This window comes from Brachionichthys hirsutus, chromosome 13, assembly GCF_040956055.1.
Source record: "Brachionichthys hirsutus isolate HB-005 chromosome 13, CSIRO-AGI_Bhir_v1, whole genome shotgun sequence".
Lineage (NCBI taxonomy): Eukaryota > Metazoa > Chordata > Actinopteri > Lophiiformes > Brachionichthyidae > Brachionichthys > Brachionichthys hirsutus.
The window spans coordinates 7400149-7420733 of record NC_090909.1 but is presented as its reverse complement, the minus strand read 5'-3'; the positions used below and the strand labels follow the sequence as shown (position 1 = coordinate 7420733).

The 20585-nt window shown below is 42.4% G+C and overlaps 2 protein-coding genes across 2 annotated transcripts; both read left to right on the top strand.

Moving 5' to 3' along the window:
- Positions 1-3257: 3257 nt before the first annotated feature.
- csnk2b (casein kinase 2, beta polypeptide) lies at positions 3258-8458 on the top strand. The gene is made up of 7 exons (XM_068747082.1): positions 3258-3369; positions 3828-3909; positions 4268-4370; positions 5166-5281; positions 5997-6072; positions 6948-7137; positions 7222-8458. The coding sequence occupies exons 2-7, from the start codon at positions 3838-3840 to the stop codon at positions 7310-7312; spliced, it is 648 nt and encodes a 215-aa protein (XP_068603183.1). The 5' UTR covers positions 3258-3369; positions 3828-3837; the 3' UTR covers positions 7313-8458.
- A 4054-nt stretch (positions 8459-12512) lies between these two features.
- LOC137903085 (sperm acrosome membrane-associated protein 4-like) lies at positions 12513-20585 on the top strand. Its single transcript, XM_068747212.1, has 3 exons — positions 12513-12615; positions 18470-18580; positions 18823-20585. Exons 1-3 carry the CDS (start codon positions 12564-12566, stop codon positions 19044-19046), a joined length of 387 nt encoding a protein of 128 aa, XP_068603313.1. The 5' UTR covers positions 12513-12563; the 3' UTR covers positions 19047-20585.

The following is a 20585-nucleotide window of genomic DNA, read 5'->3' as shown; positions in this document are numbered from 1 at the left end:
ACAAATATGCCATCCCTGCAAACATCGAGTTCATGCAGTCGTGTGAGCGTGAAAGGAAAAATGGGATTAAATTGGCTTTTGGGGTTGGGCAAATTTTTTATATTTACGTACTTGTGTATTTTTCTACCACACTTTGGCCTTGAGTGGTATTTAGTAGTGCAGTAGTGTAGTACTGCACTACAGCCCTATCAAACGGAGAGAGTACAGCCTCATCTTTTAACGAGAACAATGTAATATAAGATTTTGGGTTGTTTCGGTGTCCTTTCTTGTTGTCTTGTCATTTCAGTTTATGCCTCTGGAGAATATTAGAGGTGCGTTTGTGTCCTCCTTATAAAACCCTGCTCATTTAAATACTTTATTACTAAATTTCCCAATTCCTATTTTCACTGATTTCTTGGTTCTGCTGCAGAGTATTGTCTGATTTTATAATGAGACTGGCTGAAATACTAACGCGTACTGGTCACCTACGCGTTGCTTTGATTTGTCTCAGTGTTTCTGCTGCTTGTTCATAGTCGGTGTGACCCAGGTTGACCTACACTGGCTCCATTTTATTTGGTCCTCATCATAGTATCCCGTTTCTGCAAAAATGCTGCCCACAAGATCCGAGGTAACCCAGGAATGATAGTTTTACTCTTATTTTTGAGTTTTGTTTACTCTGAAGGCTGCATTGCGAGCCCGATGGCTTTATTTTTAACTTCCAATGTTGTTCATCAGTGACTCTTCTTTTTTTTTTTTTTGGAATGAAAATGTAGGTCATAATGAAATAAAGAAGGAAAAAAAAGGTGTGACTTCCACAAAATTGTTTTTGCTTCAGTAGGTAAATGAAATTGTTCCAATAAGCACTCCTTTTTAGAGTAACAAAAGTACATGGTTGCTGTTTTTTTTTCCTTTTTTTGTGTTTATGGCCAAGTTACATGGGAGGCAACGAGACAGGTACTCTGTCTGGGCCCAGAGTACAGCGTTGCGCTGAGTATTGTACGATAACAACCCCCTCTCTGTGCCCGAGTAGAGACTTTCCACACTATGAAGGATTGCTACCAAGAGCTCTCTGTCTGAGGAAGTATTTTTTTCAAAGTGCGAGTTCTTAGTATGGCTTGTTAGAGTACACGGAGGCAACCGGTAAATCGTGCTAATTTGGGACATTGCTGAAAGGGTGACGAAGAGTCTCGCCAGTCACCGTCTCCTTGTTCATACTGTTTGCAAGATTTCACTCGCTGCGAATGACGCCGACCTGGAAGTGTTAGGAGACGTTGGATTGAAGCAGGAAAACTCTCACAGAAATAGTTTTGTATCTTACGGAAAAGACACGGAAGGGGACACCGCTTGAGGAAATGACCGGGGGGGGGGGGGGACAGCGTCCAGCGTGAACTAAATAGATTAATGCATCAGTTCTGTCACTGCTGTAAGTTGGGGTATGTTTGTTTACTGACAGTTTGAAGATTGTCTCTGGGATGTTGTGAGTAGGGCATTTGATGTGTGTGTGTGTGTGTGCGTGTGTGTGTTTTCTGGTATTTGTGTAATAACTGGGGCAAGGGTGGGGGACCAGAGGGTTAACATGACTGGCAAGCACTTTTTGCCTTGTTTTCCCACACTTGATTTAAACAATATTATACGACAATACTGTTTCTCAAATAGATCTGCGTATATACATTCAGCTGTGTGTATATATCGAGCATCCGAATGAACGTGCAACGGAAGAGTTCACCATTTTCTTTTTCTTTTTCTTTTGTGTAATTTAAGCATTTACGTTCTTCAGCAGGCAAGTGAAGCTGGACATGTTTTATTTTTCACTGAGCGTGATCACACACCGTTGGGTGCAGCTTGCCCTGACTGTTACTGGTTTATACATGGATAGTTGTACACTTAACACTGGCTCAAGGAGTCCTTCTTCCCTCATTAACTATTAATGTTGATGTGTTCATTTATTTTATGTTCCCATGTTGAAAGAAACAAATTGTATATTCCATTAAAAAAAAAAAAAAAATACTCAAAGATTGTACTGTTTCCAGCATTACCGAGGTACCTGGAGTGGTTCAAACTGCTTTTAGCATTTATGGTTTTATTAATGGAACCGTAATATACACACATTTATGTATATTGGTATGTATCTAAGTTTTTTTTTTTTTTGTCTACCCCAACTTACATTCCCACAAACAAATGTTGCCATTTTTTTTTAGTTGAAGGGAGCAATGTACAAGCAGAGAAGTGTCTTATAATAAAGTTATACAGAGAAGGCAAAGTTAAATAAACTACTTTTGATTTAATGGAATATGCAATTGCATGTCTCATTGTTCTTTGGGAGAAATGGAAGATTGTTGAAAAGCTGTGGTAAGTTGAAAGATCCGCTATGACGTCATAGCGGGGGGAGGGTCCAATGAAACGTTTTGTGCGGGTATGACGTAAAAGCACCGTAGCTGCAAGTAAGAGTTTTTAATTTTAATAGAAATTGGCCCAAACAAGTAAAGGATTGATAACTAATCGAAAGTTAACCATTTGATGCTATCAGTTGTTTCTCCGCTTGTGTTTTTGTGAAGTGATTTCTAGTACGATTAGGACTTGAGCGTTCATTCATCAAACTTTCGGTCGTGAAAAAATATTTCGACATGCACAATTTATACCAAGTATACCGGAAATGGAAGAAGAAGAAGCCATAATGACTTCCGTTGTAAACAAAACATCGCTCCGCGCTTTTCTGCGTGAAGCGTCAGCGTTATTTCACCCGTTTTCCCCGTTTGCGCTTTTAGTTTTCTCCTTTTAACATCTCCGGCAACGTGTTTGTCTGAAATATTGACCAGTTCTTTCTTTCGGGAATAGCAGAAGCGCGTATAGGTGACGTCACAGACATGCGCAGTAAGAACGGCTTGTGTTTTCATGCGCCCTGATCGGGTCCATCAATCGGTGTAAACCACCCCTCTCGATCGGGATAGTGTTTACTTTCCAAGTTAAAAATGTGTTACTAGATAAAGTCAGCATCCTGAAACTAAGATCTCACACCATGTTAATAAAAATGGTTGGAAGAAGGTTTCAGGCTCGATTGCTCTGCGCGGTGTTTGCGTGTGTTTTCTCCGGCTTCCTCCCACCTTCAAAAGCGTGTGTGTGTGTGTGTGTGTGCGTGTGTGTGAGAGAAATAAGGGGTAGGTCTCAAATACTTTGCCGCCGTCCAAACCAAAACCTCCAAGTGTGTGTGTAATGTGAATAGTCACCAGCGGGGGGCAGCAGTGTACAATTGGCCTTGCATGCTACAATGAGTCGGTGGAGGAAGAGGAAGAGCCTACAGGGTGAGCTGGGAGGTTGTGTCCATCTTATTTACGCCGGTGAGCTTGCTGCATTCTAGCGGATTCTTAGCGGAGTGCTGCAGTTGTGAAGCGGGTAAGTTGGCGGCGGAACGCGCGTAGTTGTACCGACACGTGGAAATACAGAGGAAGAAGAAACGGCTCCACGTAGAGCAATATTTGTATATTTCTCGCTAGGCGCCATATTGAATTTCATTTCGCGTCGTATCCGCTTGGTGGCTTTTTAGCGTAGCGTAGCGTGCTAGTGCTACATCAGTCATTTATCACCGCGTATGAACGCGTTACGCATTCACAAAGTTTGTGTCGGGCTCAAATAACATGCGACGTTGACACATTCATTGCTAAAATGCACCATTCTTGTATATCTGTGAAGCTAGCGGTTGAGAACATGGCAGCTAGCCTAGCCTTTATCAGGCTACAGCTAACGTCAGTAAATCGCAAGCATTGAGATCCCTGTGAGAAAGTGTCTGATGAACTCGACGTGAGAAGCTAATGCTACTTCGGAGGGTGTTGATTTAGCCGCCTGCTTCACAGGTCGGTAGAGATGAGCAGTTCTGAGGAGGTGTCGTGGATTTCCTGGTTCTGCGGACTGAGGGGAAATGAGTTCTTCTGTGAGGTGAGTCTGTCTGATCTCGGTGTTATAATGGATTCCATCAATGGAGACATTCGGAAACGTTCAAGAAATGCAATCTGGACTTCGTTATCGAGTAGGAAATAGTGAGTCAGGTAGATCGTGCGTGTTATTGTCACCACGCAGTCCTAATCTGTTTGGACACAAACTGTGTGGCCTGAATGCTTTGAAAACCATGGATTACTGTACTCTCGTATTGGCTCATGTCTACTGAAATCTTTACTTTTGATTTGTGTGTGTATGTGTAACCACCTTCCCCGTACCTGTCTGTATTTCAGAATACCATTTTGTATAGATTTACTGCAATTACTTGATTTCTACTCTGACCTCCCCCCAAATAAAGGTGGACGAGGACTACATCCAAGACAAGTTTAACTTGACAGGACTCAATGAGCAGGTTCCTCATTACCGCCAGGCACTGGATATGATCCTGGACCTGGAACCAGGTCTGTATATTATACTACACTCAATAAAACAATTTACATTTTGTGGTGTTTTTTTTAATATTTTTTTAAAGAAACCTCATAGACTATTTTCTCTGTGTGTGTTTGATGTAACTATGAATAGATGTCAAGGGGAAGAGTTGAGCAACGTCAACAGAAGAAGCTGAACAAATTTGAAAATGAAACAAATGTTGACGCTAAATGTTCATTTTTTGGTTGTAATGTATGTTTAGTTTTGTTTAAGTTGTATTTATTAATTTTTTTGTCTCAATCTGACAACCAAAATAAAAAAAATCATCATCATCATCACCATGTTCATTAAGCAGCCATTGTGCATTAGATCAAGAAGAACGAGTAAAGGAGCTGCAGCGGTTTCATTCTGGAGACTTTCCTGACTGTGATCCAGTCATTAAGTTAAAATGTCAGCTTTTGGTCTTAAGTTTGTGTCATCTGCTCAGTACAGTCGATTATAATTATATTATAATGGTTTCCATCCATGCAGACGTAGGAAAGATAATACCTGCCCCCCCCCCCCCCCCCCCCCCTGACCTTTTTGTACAAATCAAATCAAAACATCTTTAAGAATGCAAGTTGCTCAGGCTTTATTAGATGTTCGTTCATGAATCAGAAACCATTTAAGCCTACCGTGTCCCTGTTCTTCGTCTAACCCGAGTGGTCTCTCAGTTCTTCGGTGTTCCCTTTCCTTTTGAAGATCTCCATTTTTTTTTTTTTGTACCTCTTTCAACTGTCAAAAGAAATTCACAGACCGACGATGTTTTTCTTCTTTTGCGTTTGCAGACGAGGAGCTGGAGGACAATCCCAACCAGAGCGACCTGATCGAGCAGGCAGCCGAGATGCTGTACGGCCTCATCCATGCGCGCTACATCCTCACTAACCGGGGCATCGCACAGATGGTAGGCTCCAAGCGCCACCCGCAAAGTCCGCTCCATCCGTCTGAAGCTGTTTAAGCTTTACTGAACAGGGCGGAAGACCTTCTACACTCCGATAGCGTTTAAGCTGTTGCTGACTTGATATAAAATACGTATACGGTCTGGTGAAGATTAAATTAAGAGGTTTAGAGCTGTTTTCATCATTTATTAATAAGTTCATCACGTCAATAATCACCGACCTGAATTAAATAAAATTAATTCAGGTTAATAACCGTAGGTCAGGTCATCAATAATTCAAATGATGGTAAATTGATCTCGGACCAATGAGTGATCAAAATAGATGAAATGTTTCCAGGATTTACGGATATTTCATAGACTTTAATAGATTTTAATGATTGACAGATGAGCCAGTATTGATGTGACTTCTTAAATGAAACCTTTAAATTTAATTATCCGAAGAGTCTTTAAATGTTCTTTGACTGAATCGTTGAGCCTCCTCTGTGGTTTTACATTGAACTTCAAAAGAGGTTCCACTCTCCACTACTGAAGAAGAAACAAGAAGTGTTTGCAAACCCCATGCCATCTATTTATCCAATATTTAATGTTAAATCTTTATTCTTTAGAGACGGAGACAAAACAGCCGGGCCGTGTCAAATAGTTAAACGGATATAAACTGTTGCCATCCTGAGTTTTCAATTATTTCTACTTACCGTTTCATAAATTGTGGTTTATTTTACAGCTAGAGAAATACCAACAGGCAGATTTTGGGTGTTGCCCCCGGGTCTATTGTGAAAATCAGAATATGCTTCCTATTGGTGAGTAAAAACATGATTCTGAATTCCTGTCCCATTTTAAAAGTCAATGTTTTAAACGATTTGTGCTGTTAGCAGAAGGCTGTGCTCTGGGCAACGCTTCAAACGTGGTAAAACGCACGTCGCCTTGTTCCGCTGCTTTGCATCTATATTTTGGATATCGTTGAACTCCGTTAGCGCCCATCAAGTTTACGTTTGAACGTTCCTACAGCCTGTTCCAGGCTTTGAATATGTCAAATGTCTGCAGCCGCTCTGGCACAACGGACTCGTACTTTGCCTTTGGCATCGTATTTTATTAACACTTTGTATTTTGGATAGACGTTTTATTCACAATGATCCGTTTCCACCGAGTCATAGTGATCTCTGAGACGGAGGTTATGTAATCGCCGGCGTTTTTTTTGGTAACATTTCAGTCAACGGAGCTTCAAAATGTGTTCCTCAATATCTCGGTTGATTATTGACCGATGTTTATGGACAATGGGGGGGGGGCTCTATTTCACCACCGGATTTCATCCGGATCGGATCCAGAATGACGTTAAGAAAAACTATTACATTTTAACATTAAAAACTTTAAGGATTCAAAAATGAGTTAAAAACACACGTCAACTCTGATTCACTTTTACCTTTTATGGTTGGTCTATATAGATATCCAGAACAATTTAGAACCTTTTTGGTGATGATCCAGATCACCATGTGGACGGTGTAAATCCAATTAGGAGGGGAACGCGCTGCTTGGTGGACGTCTGCGCTCCGAGTGCTTTTTCTAGTTTTTCCCTTTGATGCTTTAACACGTTCCTTTGTTTTATTTTTACGCACACCCACCAAGGGAGACATAAAATTAACGACTGGCACCTTCCTCTGTCCCTCCTCCTCCTCAGGTCTGTCAGACATCCCAGGAGAGGCCATGGTGAAGTTGTACTGTCCCAAATGTATGGATGTCTACACCCCCAAATCCTCCAGGCACCACCACACAGACGGAGCCTATTTTGGCACTGGCTTCCCCCACATGCTCTTCATGGTTCACCCAGAGTACCGACCCAAGAGGCCCGCCAACCAGTTTGTCCCGAGGTGGGTTTATCAGGGCCGACCTGAATGCGCACTGCAAATTCAAGATACTGGCTTGACCCTAAAATAACTCTCTTCTGTCTCCAGGCTTTACGGGTTCAAGATTCACCCCATGGCCTACCAGCTGCAGCTGCAGGCAGCCTCCAGCTTCAAAAGCCCCGTCAAGGCCATCCGCTAGAGGCCAGGCTGGAAGAATCATCATCATCATCATCAGAAGGGGAGGGGCCACCTCTTCAGATGCCTCCTCCCCACCCTGAAGACTGTAGTATTATTATTTTTGGATTAGGTTAGGACAAATGAAAAAGTGTAAAGATGTTTGAGTGTGAGCGAGACACAAAGACACAGTCAAGATATGCACAAACACACACAGAGAGAGGCACACACACACACACACAGAGAGGCACATGCACAGACACACACACACACACACAGAGAGAGGCACACGCACACTCTCGAACAATAAATAATTAAATACAAGCAGAAGCGTGGGATTCCATGCACACGCCTTACCAAAGTCATCGGTGCCAAAAACAGGAAGTAGGAGGAGCCGAATGATGGGGGGGGGGGGGCGGCGCTGCTTCTGCGAGTCACTCGCATTATCAACGCGCCGATGAGACGATTCCACGGCAGGTCGGTGACGCTGGAGTCGCTCGGGGGCTTGGACAGGGGGCTGAGTAGCTGGGTCACCGCTGCCTCAGTTTGTTCTGTATTTGGCAAAGTTTGGTAACCCCCCCATTAAGCCCCCCCCCCCATCCTAATGCATGTCCACTCATTCATAGAGGCAGCCGACATCGGCCCCATGCTTGTTTTTGTCACTAGTTTCTTTGTCTGTTTCGCGGTGTGGTAAATTCTGAGAACACACCCAGAATTTATTTGGTTTTTGAGAGATGGATCATTTTTTTCTTCTTCCTGCTGTTACAAGAAGTGAAGTAGAAATTATTATTATGGTTCAGACAATTGTAATCTGTGTGCCGTTCCTCTCGCCGTCTGCGTGCTTGTCAAACACCCCCCCCCCCCCTTATAGCTTTATTGACGAAGTTATTTTTGAAAATGCAGAATTTCCCCTCTAGGAAGAGAAGATGAGATCGGTCCCGGTACCAAGCTTCAGAATATTGACTCGGAGACAATCTGACTCCCTCAGCTCGCTCTGCTGCTGCACTGCTCGCGCCACGCCCTCATTATTTATGTTCAGGTTTAGAGACTGCTCCACTTTACCTTCAGAGTGTTTGTGTCCAGATTTTGAGCCGATTGTCTGTGTTTGTCTCCCCCACTGTGAAAGGGTGAGCAGGATTCAGATACTTAATAAACTTCTATTTTCTTTTCATATGTGTTTGACTCTGATTTCCTTTGAGGAGCCACAGAGAGCTCAGGAGCGCCTTTGATCTAGTCTGTAGTATGATGTACGCAACAGTGCGTGCGTTCTTGGTACATGCGTGTTTTTAATCTGGGTAGGGAGGCTTGTTGGGTGTGGCTGCGGTGGTATTCCACTGTGACTTGAGTAACAGCAGAGATGAGGGTGAAAAGTCCCAAAGAGGAAAACAACTGAGCGCAACCACGAGATTCCATTCAGGCTTGTTTGTTTTTGGATTTAGTTTTCAACGCACTGAAGGCCGAGACTAGAATCTAAAGATTACTAAAAGCTAATTTACTCTGGACGTATATGCTGCACCTTTACCCAGGAGAGACCCGCCTTAGGACACAAATGGTGGTGAACACTATGATCTGGCTTCCTCGCATATGACTCGTACAGTTTTTTTCCCCTCTGACAGCTGGTTCGGCTGTCGGTTTTTCCAGGGTGGGGGTGGGGAGAGGAGTTCCTCCGTGACTCAGGATAACCTCAACCACAGTTGGAGAGCTGCCCTTTTCCACCTCCTTGCCTTCTTTTAACTGGAGGAGGAATTCCCTCTTTAATAATATTTAATTCCAAGCATCCAGAGGCTGCGGGGGGGGGGGGGGGGTAATGGTCTGCTGAGCCCCCCCCCTCACTGAGACAATGGAGTAATGATAATCATGCCAGTCTGGCTGCAGTCCAGTGAAACGTTCTGCCGCCGCCACACCCAGAAGACATTGCACCATTCCCCTCTCGGGAGATTTCCTTTGGGAGGCCTCTCCAACAGATGCAACTACTCAGGAGTCGCTCCGACCACGGAGACAATAACGCACCAAAACACGCATCCCTGTTATATAAAGGATATTTTTTATTCTTTGCTCATGCTGGCTAGAAGGCAGCGAAGAATTTAAAGCTCAAAGTTACCAAGCTGACAGTTTGGGAATGGTTATCACTACCTGCTGAGGAGAACCCCCCCCTCGGATGTTCTTTTCCTTCTGGCATTGAAGTAGATTTAATATGCTTTTCTTTACAATGTTCAAAAGACTTTCCAATTTCACAAGTGAACACATACCGGTGTTTGCAGTAACTCCTTAGTTGCACTTCGTAGAGTAATGATTAGATTAGTCTCAGTTAGCTCTGCAGATCTAGAGGCTGCAAAGGTTCTCTGCTGGGATTCTGAGTTGGGTTGAAATCCGGACTCCAGATATGCAGGGTAAACCTGGAGTTTCTCTGTATTGTGATGTCCAAAAAAAAAAAAAGTGTGAAGAGTCTCCCATTGGTAAACTGACTCTAGTCACAGACAGGCCTTCATTGTTCCCAGAGGATGCACCACGATGGCCTTCATCAGGTTAGTTTAAAGATCAATTGTCCGATGCGTTTTTACTTTATTGATCTGCAAAACAAATGACATTCCCATGAGCCTCAGCTGTACATTCATATACTCATACATGGTAGGCTGACGTTATAGCTGCGTATCATCAGTGCCGCTACGCTCATGTTAGACATTAGCCTTGAAGTATTCGTGTGTGTTTTTCTCACGTCTCCTTCTTTGAAGTTATTTGCTCAGTTACTCAGTCTGTTGGCGGCCACAATGGCACGTCTCCTTTGTGCTTCAGACGTGTGTAAACACGTCTGAGCCGCAAAAAATGTATTCAAGCGTAAGAAAGCCATGTAACCTGAACATCATTTATCATGTTGAAAATTTGTAAAAGCAAATGATGGAAACACCAGATTTGGTTGTGAGGACAGAAATCCCCTCACCGCATATCGCCGTTCTGAACACCTCGCCTTGTGTCCGTGCTTAAAGGCAATCATTAGACAAAGAGCTGAATGTGTTTATGTCTATAATGTTTCCCTTTCTGAACGTTTCCACTTTCCTGTATATATTCCAAAGCTGCAGTATTTAAATATCTGACACCTCCCGACTTTTGTTCTTCTTCTTCTTCTTCTTCTTTCGCTCCATTTTCAGTTAACTCTTCTGTTGTTGCCTCGACAAGCGAGGAGCCGTTGGGCCGGTTTCTACCAGGCTCCCTCAGTCCGAGTAACACGAGCTGAGAAACTCAGCGGATCTGTGGCTATAACAATGGAACATTTCACCGGGCCTCCTCCTCTGCAGAGCGTTTCAAAGCCACGACTCTGCAGACACCGTTTCATAACTCTTTCCAGCAGGAAACTAAAACCAGGGGTCCTTTCAAAGTGAAATGTCGAGGTAACCGTTAAGCAGCTCCCTGTGAAGCAACCAGTATCCCCATCATCTGCGAACAAAACCTTAGCATCTCTCATTCTCAACATGTCAGTTCCTTTTGTCTGGAAATTTGTTTGCAGTCACTAAAGACTGACAAATAAATGCAGGAAAATGCGGAAAGACAGACTCGGGACAAGACCAGGCTCGCCTGAGCGAATGAGTTCAGTGATCCAAAAGGTGTTTCCTTGAAATGATGTCAAGAAAGGCTGATTCACCGCGAGCCTCGTCTGTCATGCTCAGACCTGCACGGAGGCCTGCAGAAACCTCCCTCCCTCTGTTCAGAATCGATTACTAAGGCGACCATATCCCAGAATGGCTCAAAGACACTGGCATGTTTGCATTGCTGGCCAGACCTGTTTAATTTCTGAGGGCTAAATACATGGCAAACACGGCGCAACTGTCAGCGCGGAACTGAAGATATATATTCATAAGTAATTTAGCAGCATTAAAGAAAGGAGATTCAGCTGATGATGGCTTCATATGGAAACATTCAGGATTACACTTTAATAAACCCTCATTAATAACGGTGACGTAGCCGCCCACGAGCTACGATGCGGTGAAGGCAAAGGCCAATTTAGTATCCAAAACACAAACATAAAAAAATAAAATAAAAAGTTTGTCAAAGTTTGTCCCCTAATCGGGAGAGGGGTGTCGTGTCTTTTTGTTTTCCTGTGTTCACTTCCTGTTTTATTTAGTACTTTTTACCCTGTTCCTGGTTTCAGCTTGACGTTTTCTCCCTACCTCCTACCCCTAATTGTGCTACACCTGAGCTGCAATCATCCGCCCTTTGTCTTTTGAAGTTGTCGGCCTCCCTGTCCTTTTGTCCTTTTGTCTCAGTGTCTCCTACAAGCAGCCCAGCCCTGCTTCCTTGAAACCGTTTTTGGAACAAGAGTTTTGTATTTTGCCCTTTTTGTGCACGTCTGGATGAAACACTTTAACTTCATTGGAGATTGTTTGGAGTCGTGTTCTTGAGTCCAGTTTCCGTTTTCCTATTAATAGGATGGCACCCAGGTCCAAGGTGCAACAGTCCCCTTGAATTAAAGCTCAGATCAATGTAACAATAACATATAGGGTAGATCAACTATAAACACTCACAGATAAAACATGGATAAAAATCAAATTAAATGTAGACCCTAAGAGACTATTGTGAAAAAAAAATCTCAATTCACAAAGATAAGACAAAACAGGAGTTCAAACTGACAATACCAGCGGCGGGATTTTCTCTCTTATTTTACAAATGTGACTAGACGTGTGTCTATTTGTGCAAGCAGGTAAGTAAATAATATAAAGATAACTTTGTACTGACTTTTTGAACAACCTCGCCCGTCTAACCGAGAAAACGATTTTCATCTGCTCTGTTGAATTACGAGACGAGTTTAGAGACGAACATGGAGTAATACCATAATTAATACCAGTTAACAAGGTATTAATGTGAATTAAAATCAGAGAAGAACAAGATATACAGATCCCTATACGTTCAGTCTCCCTCTTACAAGGTACAGACGTATCAACAAAATATACTCACTTTATATCAAACTGGACGATGAGATTGGAAACACTGACTTTATTTACTAATAAGTATTTAATCTGTTTATTATACATTTTTTATACTCTATAAAAAACCATGTCGGCCCATGTTGTCCATATTCTGGGATTTAGGCTCCTACCTGTCAATCACACAGGTGGGAAGACGGGGCGGGTTTCTAGGAAGGCGCCATCTGATTGGATGACGGTGCCTGCCGGGCGGGAGGTGGAAGATTATAAAATAAACGAATTAACGTCTTCGTCTGACACAAAGTGTAACGGCCGATTACGTCACTCAGCTGCTGCTGAAAGTCGCTCTCGTCTTCCACGATGAACAGAATCATCCTCTCCGTATTTGCGGTCGGATTCTGCTTTGCGATCGGTAAGGCTACAATAAATTCCTATCCTTTTTAAATTTGGAATATTTTCAACGTTTTTACTTGGAAGGAACCTAATCTCGTGTATTTATTTAAAACTGACCCTCATTCAAAGTTTTTTTTCTTTATGGAATTTGACGTGTCCCATTATAGTGCCATTTTCTCGCATATGGAGCTCTAACGTTTTCCATCATTCCCATTTCACTTGTAAATGTGGAAAATGACTCACGATGCCATTTTTCCTTACGGCATTAACACTAACACGTCATATTTGAATAGAGGAGTATTTTGTGTGTACTCAGTGTTAGGGGAGCAGATGCTTGGGGCAGTTTTCCGGGCGTGTTCACTTACAGTGTGTGTGTGTGTGTGCGCGCGCGCGCGCGCGTATTGTATATTTCTGTCACAATTTTCTGTCTTTTTCTTTTTGTTGAGCTGTTAAAAGTGACGTTTTGAGTTCTGACAGTGAAACCTGTTTTATTTCTTCCTCCTTCGCCTGAAGGAGCCGAAACCCCTCCAAAGGATTTCAGACAGCTGATGACTAAGAAAGAAAAAGAAACAGTTTAGATTGGGTTAACTATTATTCATTTGTAACTGGAAAAAATAGGAAGACAGTTACATTTTCTTGCTAAAGTAAAATAGAGAAAATTAAAGGACAAATATCAGCCGGAAGAAATAAAGTTAAAAGAAACGCTTTGTTGACATTCTTTTGCTATAGGCAGTGGATAAAATGCTACAAAGATACTTAAAGTGAATTATAAAATGAAAATTGACAGGTGAATAGTTATAATAGAGGAGAGTAGTGAACAACAGCTTAGCTAAAGGTAATGGATGAACTGTTTGCTCAAAGTAAAGCCGTGTTTTGACTTTTACTTAGTTACATGGATGTCAGCTCGGTTACATTTGATCTTTTTTGCATGAGGAACGGCGCCTGGGTGTTTCAGCATCTGGGATCTGGATCCAGACTGACTACTGGAGTCAAGTCAAATGATAATGAGTCTCCAGCCCAGGGGTGGGCAAACTTTTTGACTCGCGGGCCACAATATAGGTTCTAAAACTTGACAGAGGGGCCGAACCAAGAACAGATGGATGGACTATTTCTGTGAGCTAATATAAATGACACATGAAAGCTATTGCGTTAAAGGATTTGGCCTTTTACAGGCAGCATTACAGGGAAAAGGTCAAATGAATGACGTTTAATTATAATACAATTTTATTTAATGATATCATTTGGACAAGTTTGGCGGGCCGGATTAAAAAGATCAACGGGCCGCATATGGCCCCCGGGCCTGGGTTTGCCCATGTCTGCTCCAGCCTATCATTTACTGTGCTTGTTATCTTTATCGTTCTCATGTGCACTTTTTGAAGGGCTGTTTTGTACTGTCGGTTGGATAAAAGACGAAATGTGAAGACAACGCAGGAATCTGTTGCCGATTTCCTGGGTTTACTCTCTGTTGTTATCACAGGTTGGGGGGGGGGGGGGGTGAGGTAACTTGATTGTGGTGCCAATATGTTGTGTGCCTTGAGTTGACTCATGTCTCGACCTGCCAGCCGCCGCATGAGAAATTCCTCACCCTGCAACAGTTTTGAGTCTTTGCTCAAGTCTCAGTTTCCACTTCCACACACAGCTTGCAGTCCATCTTGTGTTTTGAAGCTTTGAAACTATTTCATGAAGGGTGATTCATAATCATATATCAGATGACTACATGGTGAAGTTTCCCCTGTAGCCCATCAATAAGCATGAAGGATGAATGTGTGTGTGTGTGTGTGGGGGGGGGGGGGGGGTCTGTGGAAAAAGCCAGACGTTTCATGTGACGGTCTGGTGGCTTTTTGAAGTCAACCTTTTACAGGTGACTGAGAGATTTCCCTCCCAACACCAGCTGTGAGAAAAGGACTGTAATAGTCAGCTCTGCAAACCAAATGTCAGTAATTTAAAGTGTAAAAAGGTTTTGTCTTTGTTCCAAACATTCCTCAAGGATGTCAGCTTTGTTAGCCTGAATCCAGTTTACATCCAAATGCAATCCAAAATAACATTTGAGGTACTTTGTAATGTTAGAATCTTAAGACAGCCACATGGTAGGACAGTGAGCTTTGCATATTTACACTCATTGTTCCCTTTGCAAACTTGTCTGCAAGCTCATCTCATGTTGTCACACCTTGTTTGAATATGTCAAGGCACACGAATGAGCTTATGCATTTCATGTCATGTCAATTTTTCATGTTCATTTCATATTTGTTCTTCAGCCCCCCCATCTATTCTACATAATAAGCCGAGATAGTCGACAGAATGCAAAACCTTCAGCTGTTGTTGTTCGCCACACTTGGACGCACTCCTTATCAGTTGCTGACGTGCAAATGAGAAGCAACCAACTGTTTCATCGTGACAGAACTCAAACTTTGCAACATGGATGGATGCCCTCGGGTGGACATGAAATGTACCGACTCCTCCAAAAGCAAATACTACAGGGAGCATGTCAGGCCCCGCCCAACTGGATAGGAACATGTATTATTATTTATTTATTTTGGTTGTTGCATTTCTCTATTTTATATATGTATATATTTTTTTGCAGCAGGTTCAACACGGTTTCAGTCTTTATGATGTAAACACTGGTATTTTTCCTCTCTCTTTGTTCTTCAGCAGAAACTTGGCGGTTACTCAACGAGCTGTAGTTGTAGAGGTGGGCCGGTAGAGGGCGCTATAAGACTGACTCTCCACACTGGGAGTGACAAAGCGAGTTGTCCCACCTCAATGTCCAAGGCGGAGTCCATAAAAACTTATTGCTGTCGGATTTATGTTGTTTGTGCTCAGTTTTAAGCAGAATTACTCCCTTTAGTATTCGGTCATCATTATTTAAAACGGGGGTCCACAACCCACGGCCCGCGGGCCGGATACGGCCCACCTCCACATTTGGCCCGGCCCCCTGAACAATAGCAGAGACAATAAAACAACAACAAATCTTTATTTTCTTATTTTCCTTTCCATACAACAGAAGTAGCTGGTGGGGGGGATCAATAATGGTATTCGGTTCATTTAAGAGGGGTCATTAATTTGATATTTTATAGCTCAAAACCAAGGCGTGCATCATACAGATTTATTTTTACAAGAATTTGTTGACCCTTTTTTTATTTCTTCAAATTTAATCTATCTTACTTAAGACTTGTTTAGATTTAGGAAACATGTCTGAAAAGGTTGCATTGAATAACATACAATAACAAGTAAGTGCAGTAGTACAATTATGAGCACCTGCTTTACACGAGTACCTTATATGTATACTTGAAATATAGCTGGGTAGCAGATACCATAGTTTTTAAAATGATTAAACAGACAAATAGATGGACAGAGAGAGAATCCTGTGGTGGCCGCTATAACTGATTGTGTCTTCTATGTTAGGCTTAAACATCTTGTCTTTTTTTTTTTCAGCACTGACTCGCAGCTCCTGGGTTTGAACAAATACATTTTCTTATATTTAACATCTTTGAAATCCTTTTCTTTGAATTGAATTAGCTATTTTAACACAATTTATTGGTATCGGGTGAAGCTACAACCCATTATAAGTTGAGACACGAGTGAACAGCCTGCGGTGACAGAGCATCAGTAGCCTCATAGTTTCCATGTGACTTCACTTCTAAGTGGATTCAGGAATATCTTTGCCTCCATAATGGCGTTTTGTGCTGCAAAGCAGACAGAAATGCTATTAATGAATGCATTTGTTCTGGGTGTTTTTTTTTTCTTCTTCTTCTGTGGTTGAAATGTCTCAGAGGATCAGGTCTGACTTGTTTTCTGAAGCTTCTCGGACAGCAGCAGGACAAAAGTGACGTCTGCAGCTTGTGACTAAGTAGTCACGAGTAAACAGGCGTGGCAGCGTGACTCTTTGATTTTTCCCCTCACCAGTCAGTTGCCTTTAGAATTATGAACAAACATTTGTGTTTTAAAAGGTGGGCAGAATGTTTTTGCACCTTTTTATAACAGATCTGGGATTTTTACCCTTGCCGAAGGGGAGGCGAGGGTATTGCAATTGGGTCCGTCTGTCTGTTTGTCTGCTCGTTTGTCTGTCCGCGCGCATAACTCAAAAACTAGTTACCCAATCGACTTGACATTTTTACACAAGCAAGGTTCTGTCCGTGACTCGGTCCTCCCCGAGAATGGCGTTGATCCGGATCTGGATCTTCTTCTTTAACATCGCGAGATAGGGCACTTGGAGGCGAGGGTCTGCAATCTTTTATTGATCAGCTTGTTAATGCTAGAGAAAAATACATTTTGTGAATCTCAGATGAAGAAATCTTCTTCTTTTGTACATTCTAATCATGATTACTAGGTTCTGTATTAGTAGGAGCAATAAGAGAGGTCTGGATTTTTATTTAAAAGTCTATAAATGGTCAGCTCTGCATTGACTCGGGTGGAATTTAAACCGGTGTGTGTGTTTTTAATTCAAATGAGTAGGTGTGTCTGTGTTCAGTTCCCATCAGATGGCGATGACGGTATATTTTTCCCAAATGGTCTTATCTTAATGTTCATAATACAAAGGACAAAAGCTATCAGTGCACGTGATTCCCGAGCATAATGTAATGGAGCGGATTGTTCCGCAATGCGGCACTCCTATTTATTTTGAAATCCGTTGAATGGTAACGAGTAAGCTCAACAAACATTTGAACAATTCACGGTGTGTCTTTAGAAAAATAATTCTTTGTTGGTGTCCAATCTAAATATTGGCTCAGCCATTTCTGCAAAGGCGCTAATGTGAGCTCACTCTTGCCTCTCTTGAGTGGGAGTGGCACCACAACTTTCATTGATCAGTGTGTAGCATTTCCACAGAGGACGTTTTCTCTGGTATTTCTCGAGCACGCAATTTCTGCTGCGGAAAGTGTTACGAATCCATTTCACAGGCTCGGACTCAGACTGTAACCCGGGCTTGGACCCGGGCTTGGACTGGTGAACCTTTCAAGGGGTGGCCAGCCTACAAAATCCTAACAGCGTTCCACAAAAATGAAATCCTCCCGGCAGTCAAACGTGGCGGTGTTAGGAGGTCGTGAGACAGTCTAGGGCTGCTCCGCTGCTTCAGGACCTGGAAGTCTTCTCGTAAATGGTGGGACCATGAATTCCCGTCTCTTCCCCCACAAAAACACCAACAATCTTCCTCTAAAAGTCTAAAAAAGAACCCACTGAAGGGCCTGGGGGCAATTACTATCTTACATGGGTGATGTTGGTTATGAATAACTTTTTAATTAATTGAATGGACTGATTTGTGTTCACTTGCATCGTCACGTTGCAAAATGGTTTTGATGATCTGAAACATTTCAATGTGTGAAACTGCCAAATCCACAAAGTTTTGCTGCGTAATCATTTGCTGGTTTGGCCACATTCTCTGCAGCTGACTCGCGTTACTTTATCACATCGGGGAGGTGACTGTGGAACCGGACTGACGGGTTTCAGACAGCGGTGCCCCCCCCAGTTAATGGGTTTCTCCCCTCCTCACCTTGAGGCACACATACCTAGCTGGCGGCTTTACGACTAGCGTTAACAGAAAAACTCCAATTTACACATACATTACTTCATTTTAAGTTCCTGTAGCGTTCCTGACGATTGACAACAGCTTTGTTTAGTAGGCACATCAACAATGACTCAAACGGAGCTTTGATGCGTGACTTCGTGAGGGTCTGTTAACCTTTCTGTCTGCACAGACGCACAGCTTACACACTGCAAATGTGTCTGTCCAGGGCGTGCCCCGCCTCTCGCCCGTTGACTGCTGGGATGGGCTCCAGCACGACCTGCGAAGTCACGTGTATAAAGACTCAAATGTGTAATATCAGAATCGGAGTCCTCCGAGTGAAGAAGTCTAACTCCAATTCTTGTGTTGATTCCAGGTCAAGCTCTGCAGTGCTACAAATGTGACATTGGCCTGTTTAATCTGTGCATAACCTCTGAGGTCACATGTGAGAGTGGAGAACAATGCTTCAGCGGTGCTGGGGAAGCAGGTAAGGAGCATCGCAGCAGCTTACTGCTGCAAAAGCAATCAAGGTAGATTCATCTTTTTTTAAAGCCAAAAGTCATGTTTTTAAGGAGTCAGAACTTGTAGTAATAAAAATGTAATGACTTTTTTTTTTTCTCTTTTTGGTTTGAAAATTGTTTTGTAGCATTAAATCCTATAAAACCAATAATAAAAACCTCCTTACCTCCCACGGTGCCTCACCCACTGCGTGTTATCTGTCCTCTGCAGCTGGCATTTTCAGTATCACGAGAAAGGGCTGCTTGGCAGTGGCAGATTGCAACAAGACCTCAGAGGTCACCGTCCCTGGTGACAGCAACGCCACCATCTTCAACATCTTCAACACTTGCTGCAACACCAACCTGTGTAATGCTGCCCCCGGCCTGCCAGGCACCTCAAGCCTGGCCCTGGCCCTGGCCACCATCGCCGCCCTGATGGTCAACATCCTGGTCTGAAAGGACAGTACAGCAGTGATCCGTTAAAACACACACACACACACGTATGGGTCGTGTGCTCACTGTTGTTGAGGTGCATTGCACTCACTGATGATTCCACAGATGTTTCAATAGCAGTTAAAATTAAATTCTCTTTTATGCCTTAACGTCTTTAGGTTGGTCGTAACCTGTCCCAAGACCCCATTTCATTGTAAGGGCATATTCATTTATTAGTTTATAGGAAAGTTGATATGAAAATGACACCATTACTTATTGTACTGTAATTTACAAAGTACAGTACAATATGAGATGTATAACGTTTAGATAGACGGCAAATCACGTCAGTGTGATCAAGGAGCTTCCGCGGCTCAACTACTGCGATTACAGCAGAAAGGAATACTGGAATATTTTGTTGATTTACTACCCTGTACTCCTAAGAATGACAGTAGAAGATACATACGACTATTATTTATGGCTTAGATTTGAAATTACAGCCATCTTAGCTTAGCATAAATACTTTAACCAGGGAAACTGCTAGCGTGACACCGTGCCATAAATAATAATAATAATTAAATAGCATCCCAGTAAGAGTGAGCTTTTTCTAACTTGTTTAATTTGAACCGTTTATGATTTTTCCTGACAGAACTCTGAACTTTAAAGGCAGTAACAAGTACCGTTGTAAAGAACCAGTCTAACTGCCTCCTGTTTGTTTGTTTGTTGGACTTACTATGTACAAATGAAAAGAGCACCGTTCTTCATCAGTTCAATATGAGAAGGGGAATAAATGTAATTCTTAAAATGTTAAACTATTGACATTCAAGGATACTTTTTCAGTCAGTGCTTCTGTTATGTGTTGATCTAATTGCTGATTGCTTCTGGGTTTAGGTATTCTACTACCTGGGGAACACCTGCTGTTTGGCTCCTTTGTATTTTTGACATGACTAGCATGATCTGTATTAACTCTTTCAGTGCCAGCTCAGCTATATGCTGAATGCCCCCGTTTTCGCCCATGTTGCCCGATTTTCCAATCCCCAGACAATATTCTTTACTATGACTAAGCAAACACCGAACACATCAAACAAAAGATCAAAGTGTCTTCTTTCATCAGAACAAAAAGTGTGTTCCTACCATTTTCCGTTCTGGAGTTATTGGCCGTTGAAGAGAGGCAGATTTCAATGTCAGGGTTGGCAGTGAATGTTTGGGTTATAAAAAACATCTTTAGACGTTAATGGCACTGAAAGAGTTAATCTGTTACAATTTACACATAGTCTCAAATCACACTACACAATATTTCTTTAATCTGTAGGGTAAAAGTTTTTCATTTTTCATTTTCATTTAATGTACTTATACAGCATACACAGGGAGATCATAAATATCTGGTTATGTTTTTTATTTTATCGAGAGTGAAGTTTTCAGGGCCGACCTTTAATTGTTCGCCACAAATCAGTAACAATAATTTAGATGACGTTAAATCCTTTTGTTGTCCTGTTTGCATGTTTTTGTGGAATTGTTAAGTAGACAAATGGAAGAAAGGAATAAATAAACCGACTGGGAAAACTA

What these genes read in the sequence shown, in the direction of transcription:
- csnk2b (XM_068747082.1), top strand. Translation starts at nt 3,838, where the DNA reads ATGAGCAGTTCTGAGGAGGTGTCGTGGATTTCCTGGTTCTGCGGACTG. An exon ending in GAAATGAGTTCTTCTGTGAG is followed by an intron (nt 3,910 to 4,267) that starts GTGAGTCTGTCT and finishes CCCCAAATAAAG; the next exon opens with GTGGACGAGGACTACATCCA. An exon ending in GATCCTGGACCTGGAACCAG is followed by an intron (nt 4,371 to 5,165) that starts GTCTGTATATTA and finishes TTGCGTTTGCAG; the next exon opens with ACGAGGAGCTGGAGGACAAT.
- LOC137903085 (XM_068747212.1), top strand. Translation starts at nt 12,564, where the DNA reads ATGAACAGAATCATCCTCTCCGTATTTGCGGTCGGATTCTGCTTTGCG. An exon ending in CGGATTCTGCTTTGCGATCG is followed by an intron (nt 12,616 to 18,469) that starts GTAAGGCTACAA and finishes TGTTGATTCCAG; the next exon opens with GTCAAGCTCTGCAGTGCTAC. An exon ending in CAGCGGTGCTGGGGAAGCAG is followed by an intron (nt 18,581 to 18,822) that starts GTAAGGAGCATC and finishes TGTCCTCTGCAG; the next exon opens with CTGGCATTTTCAGTATCACG.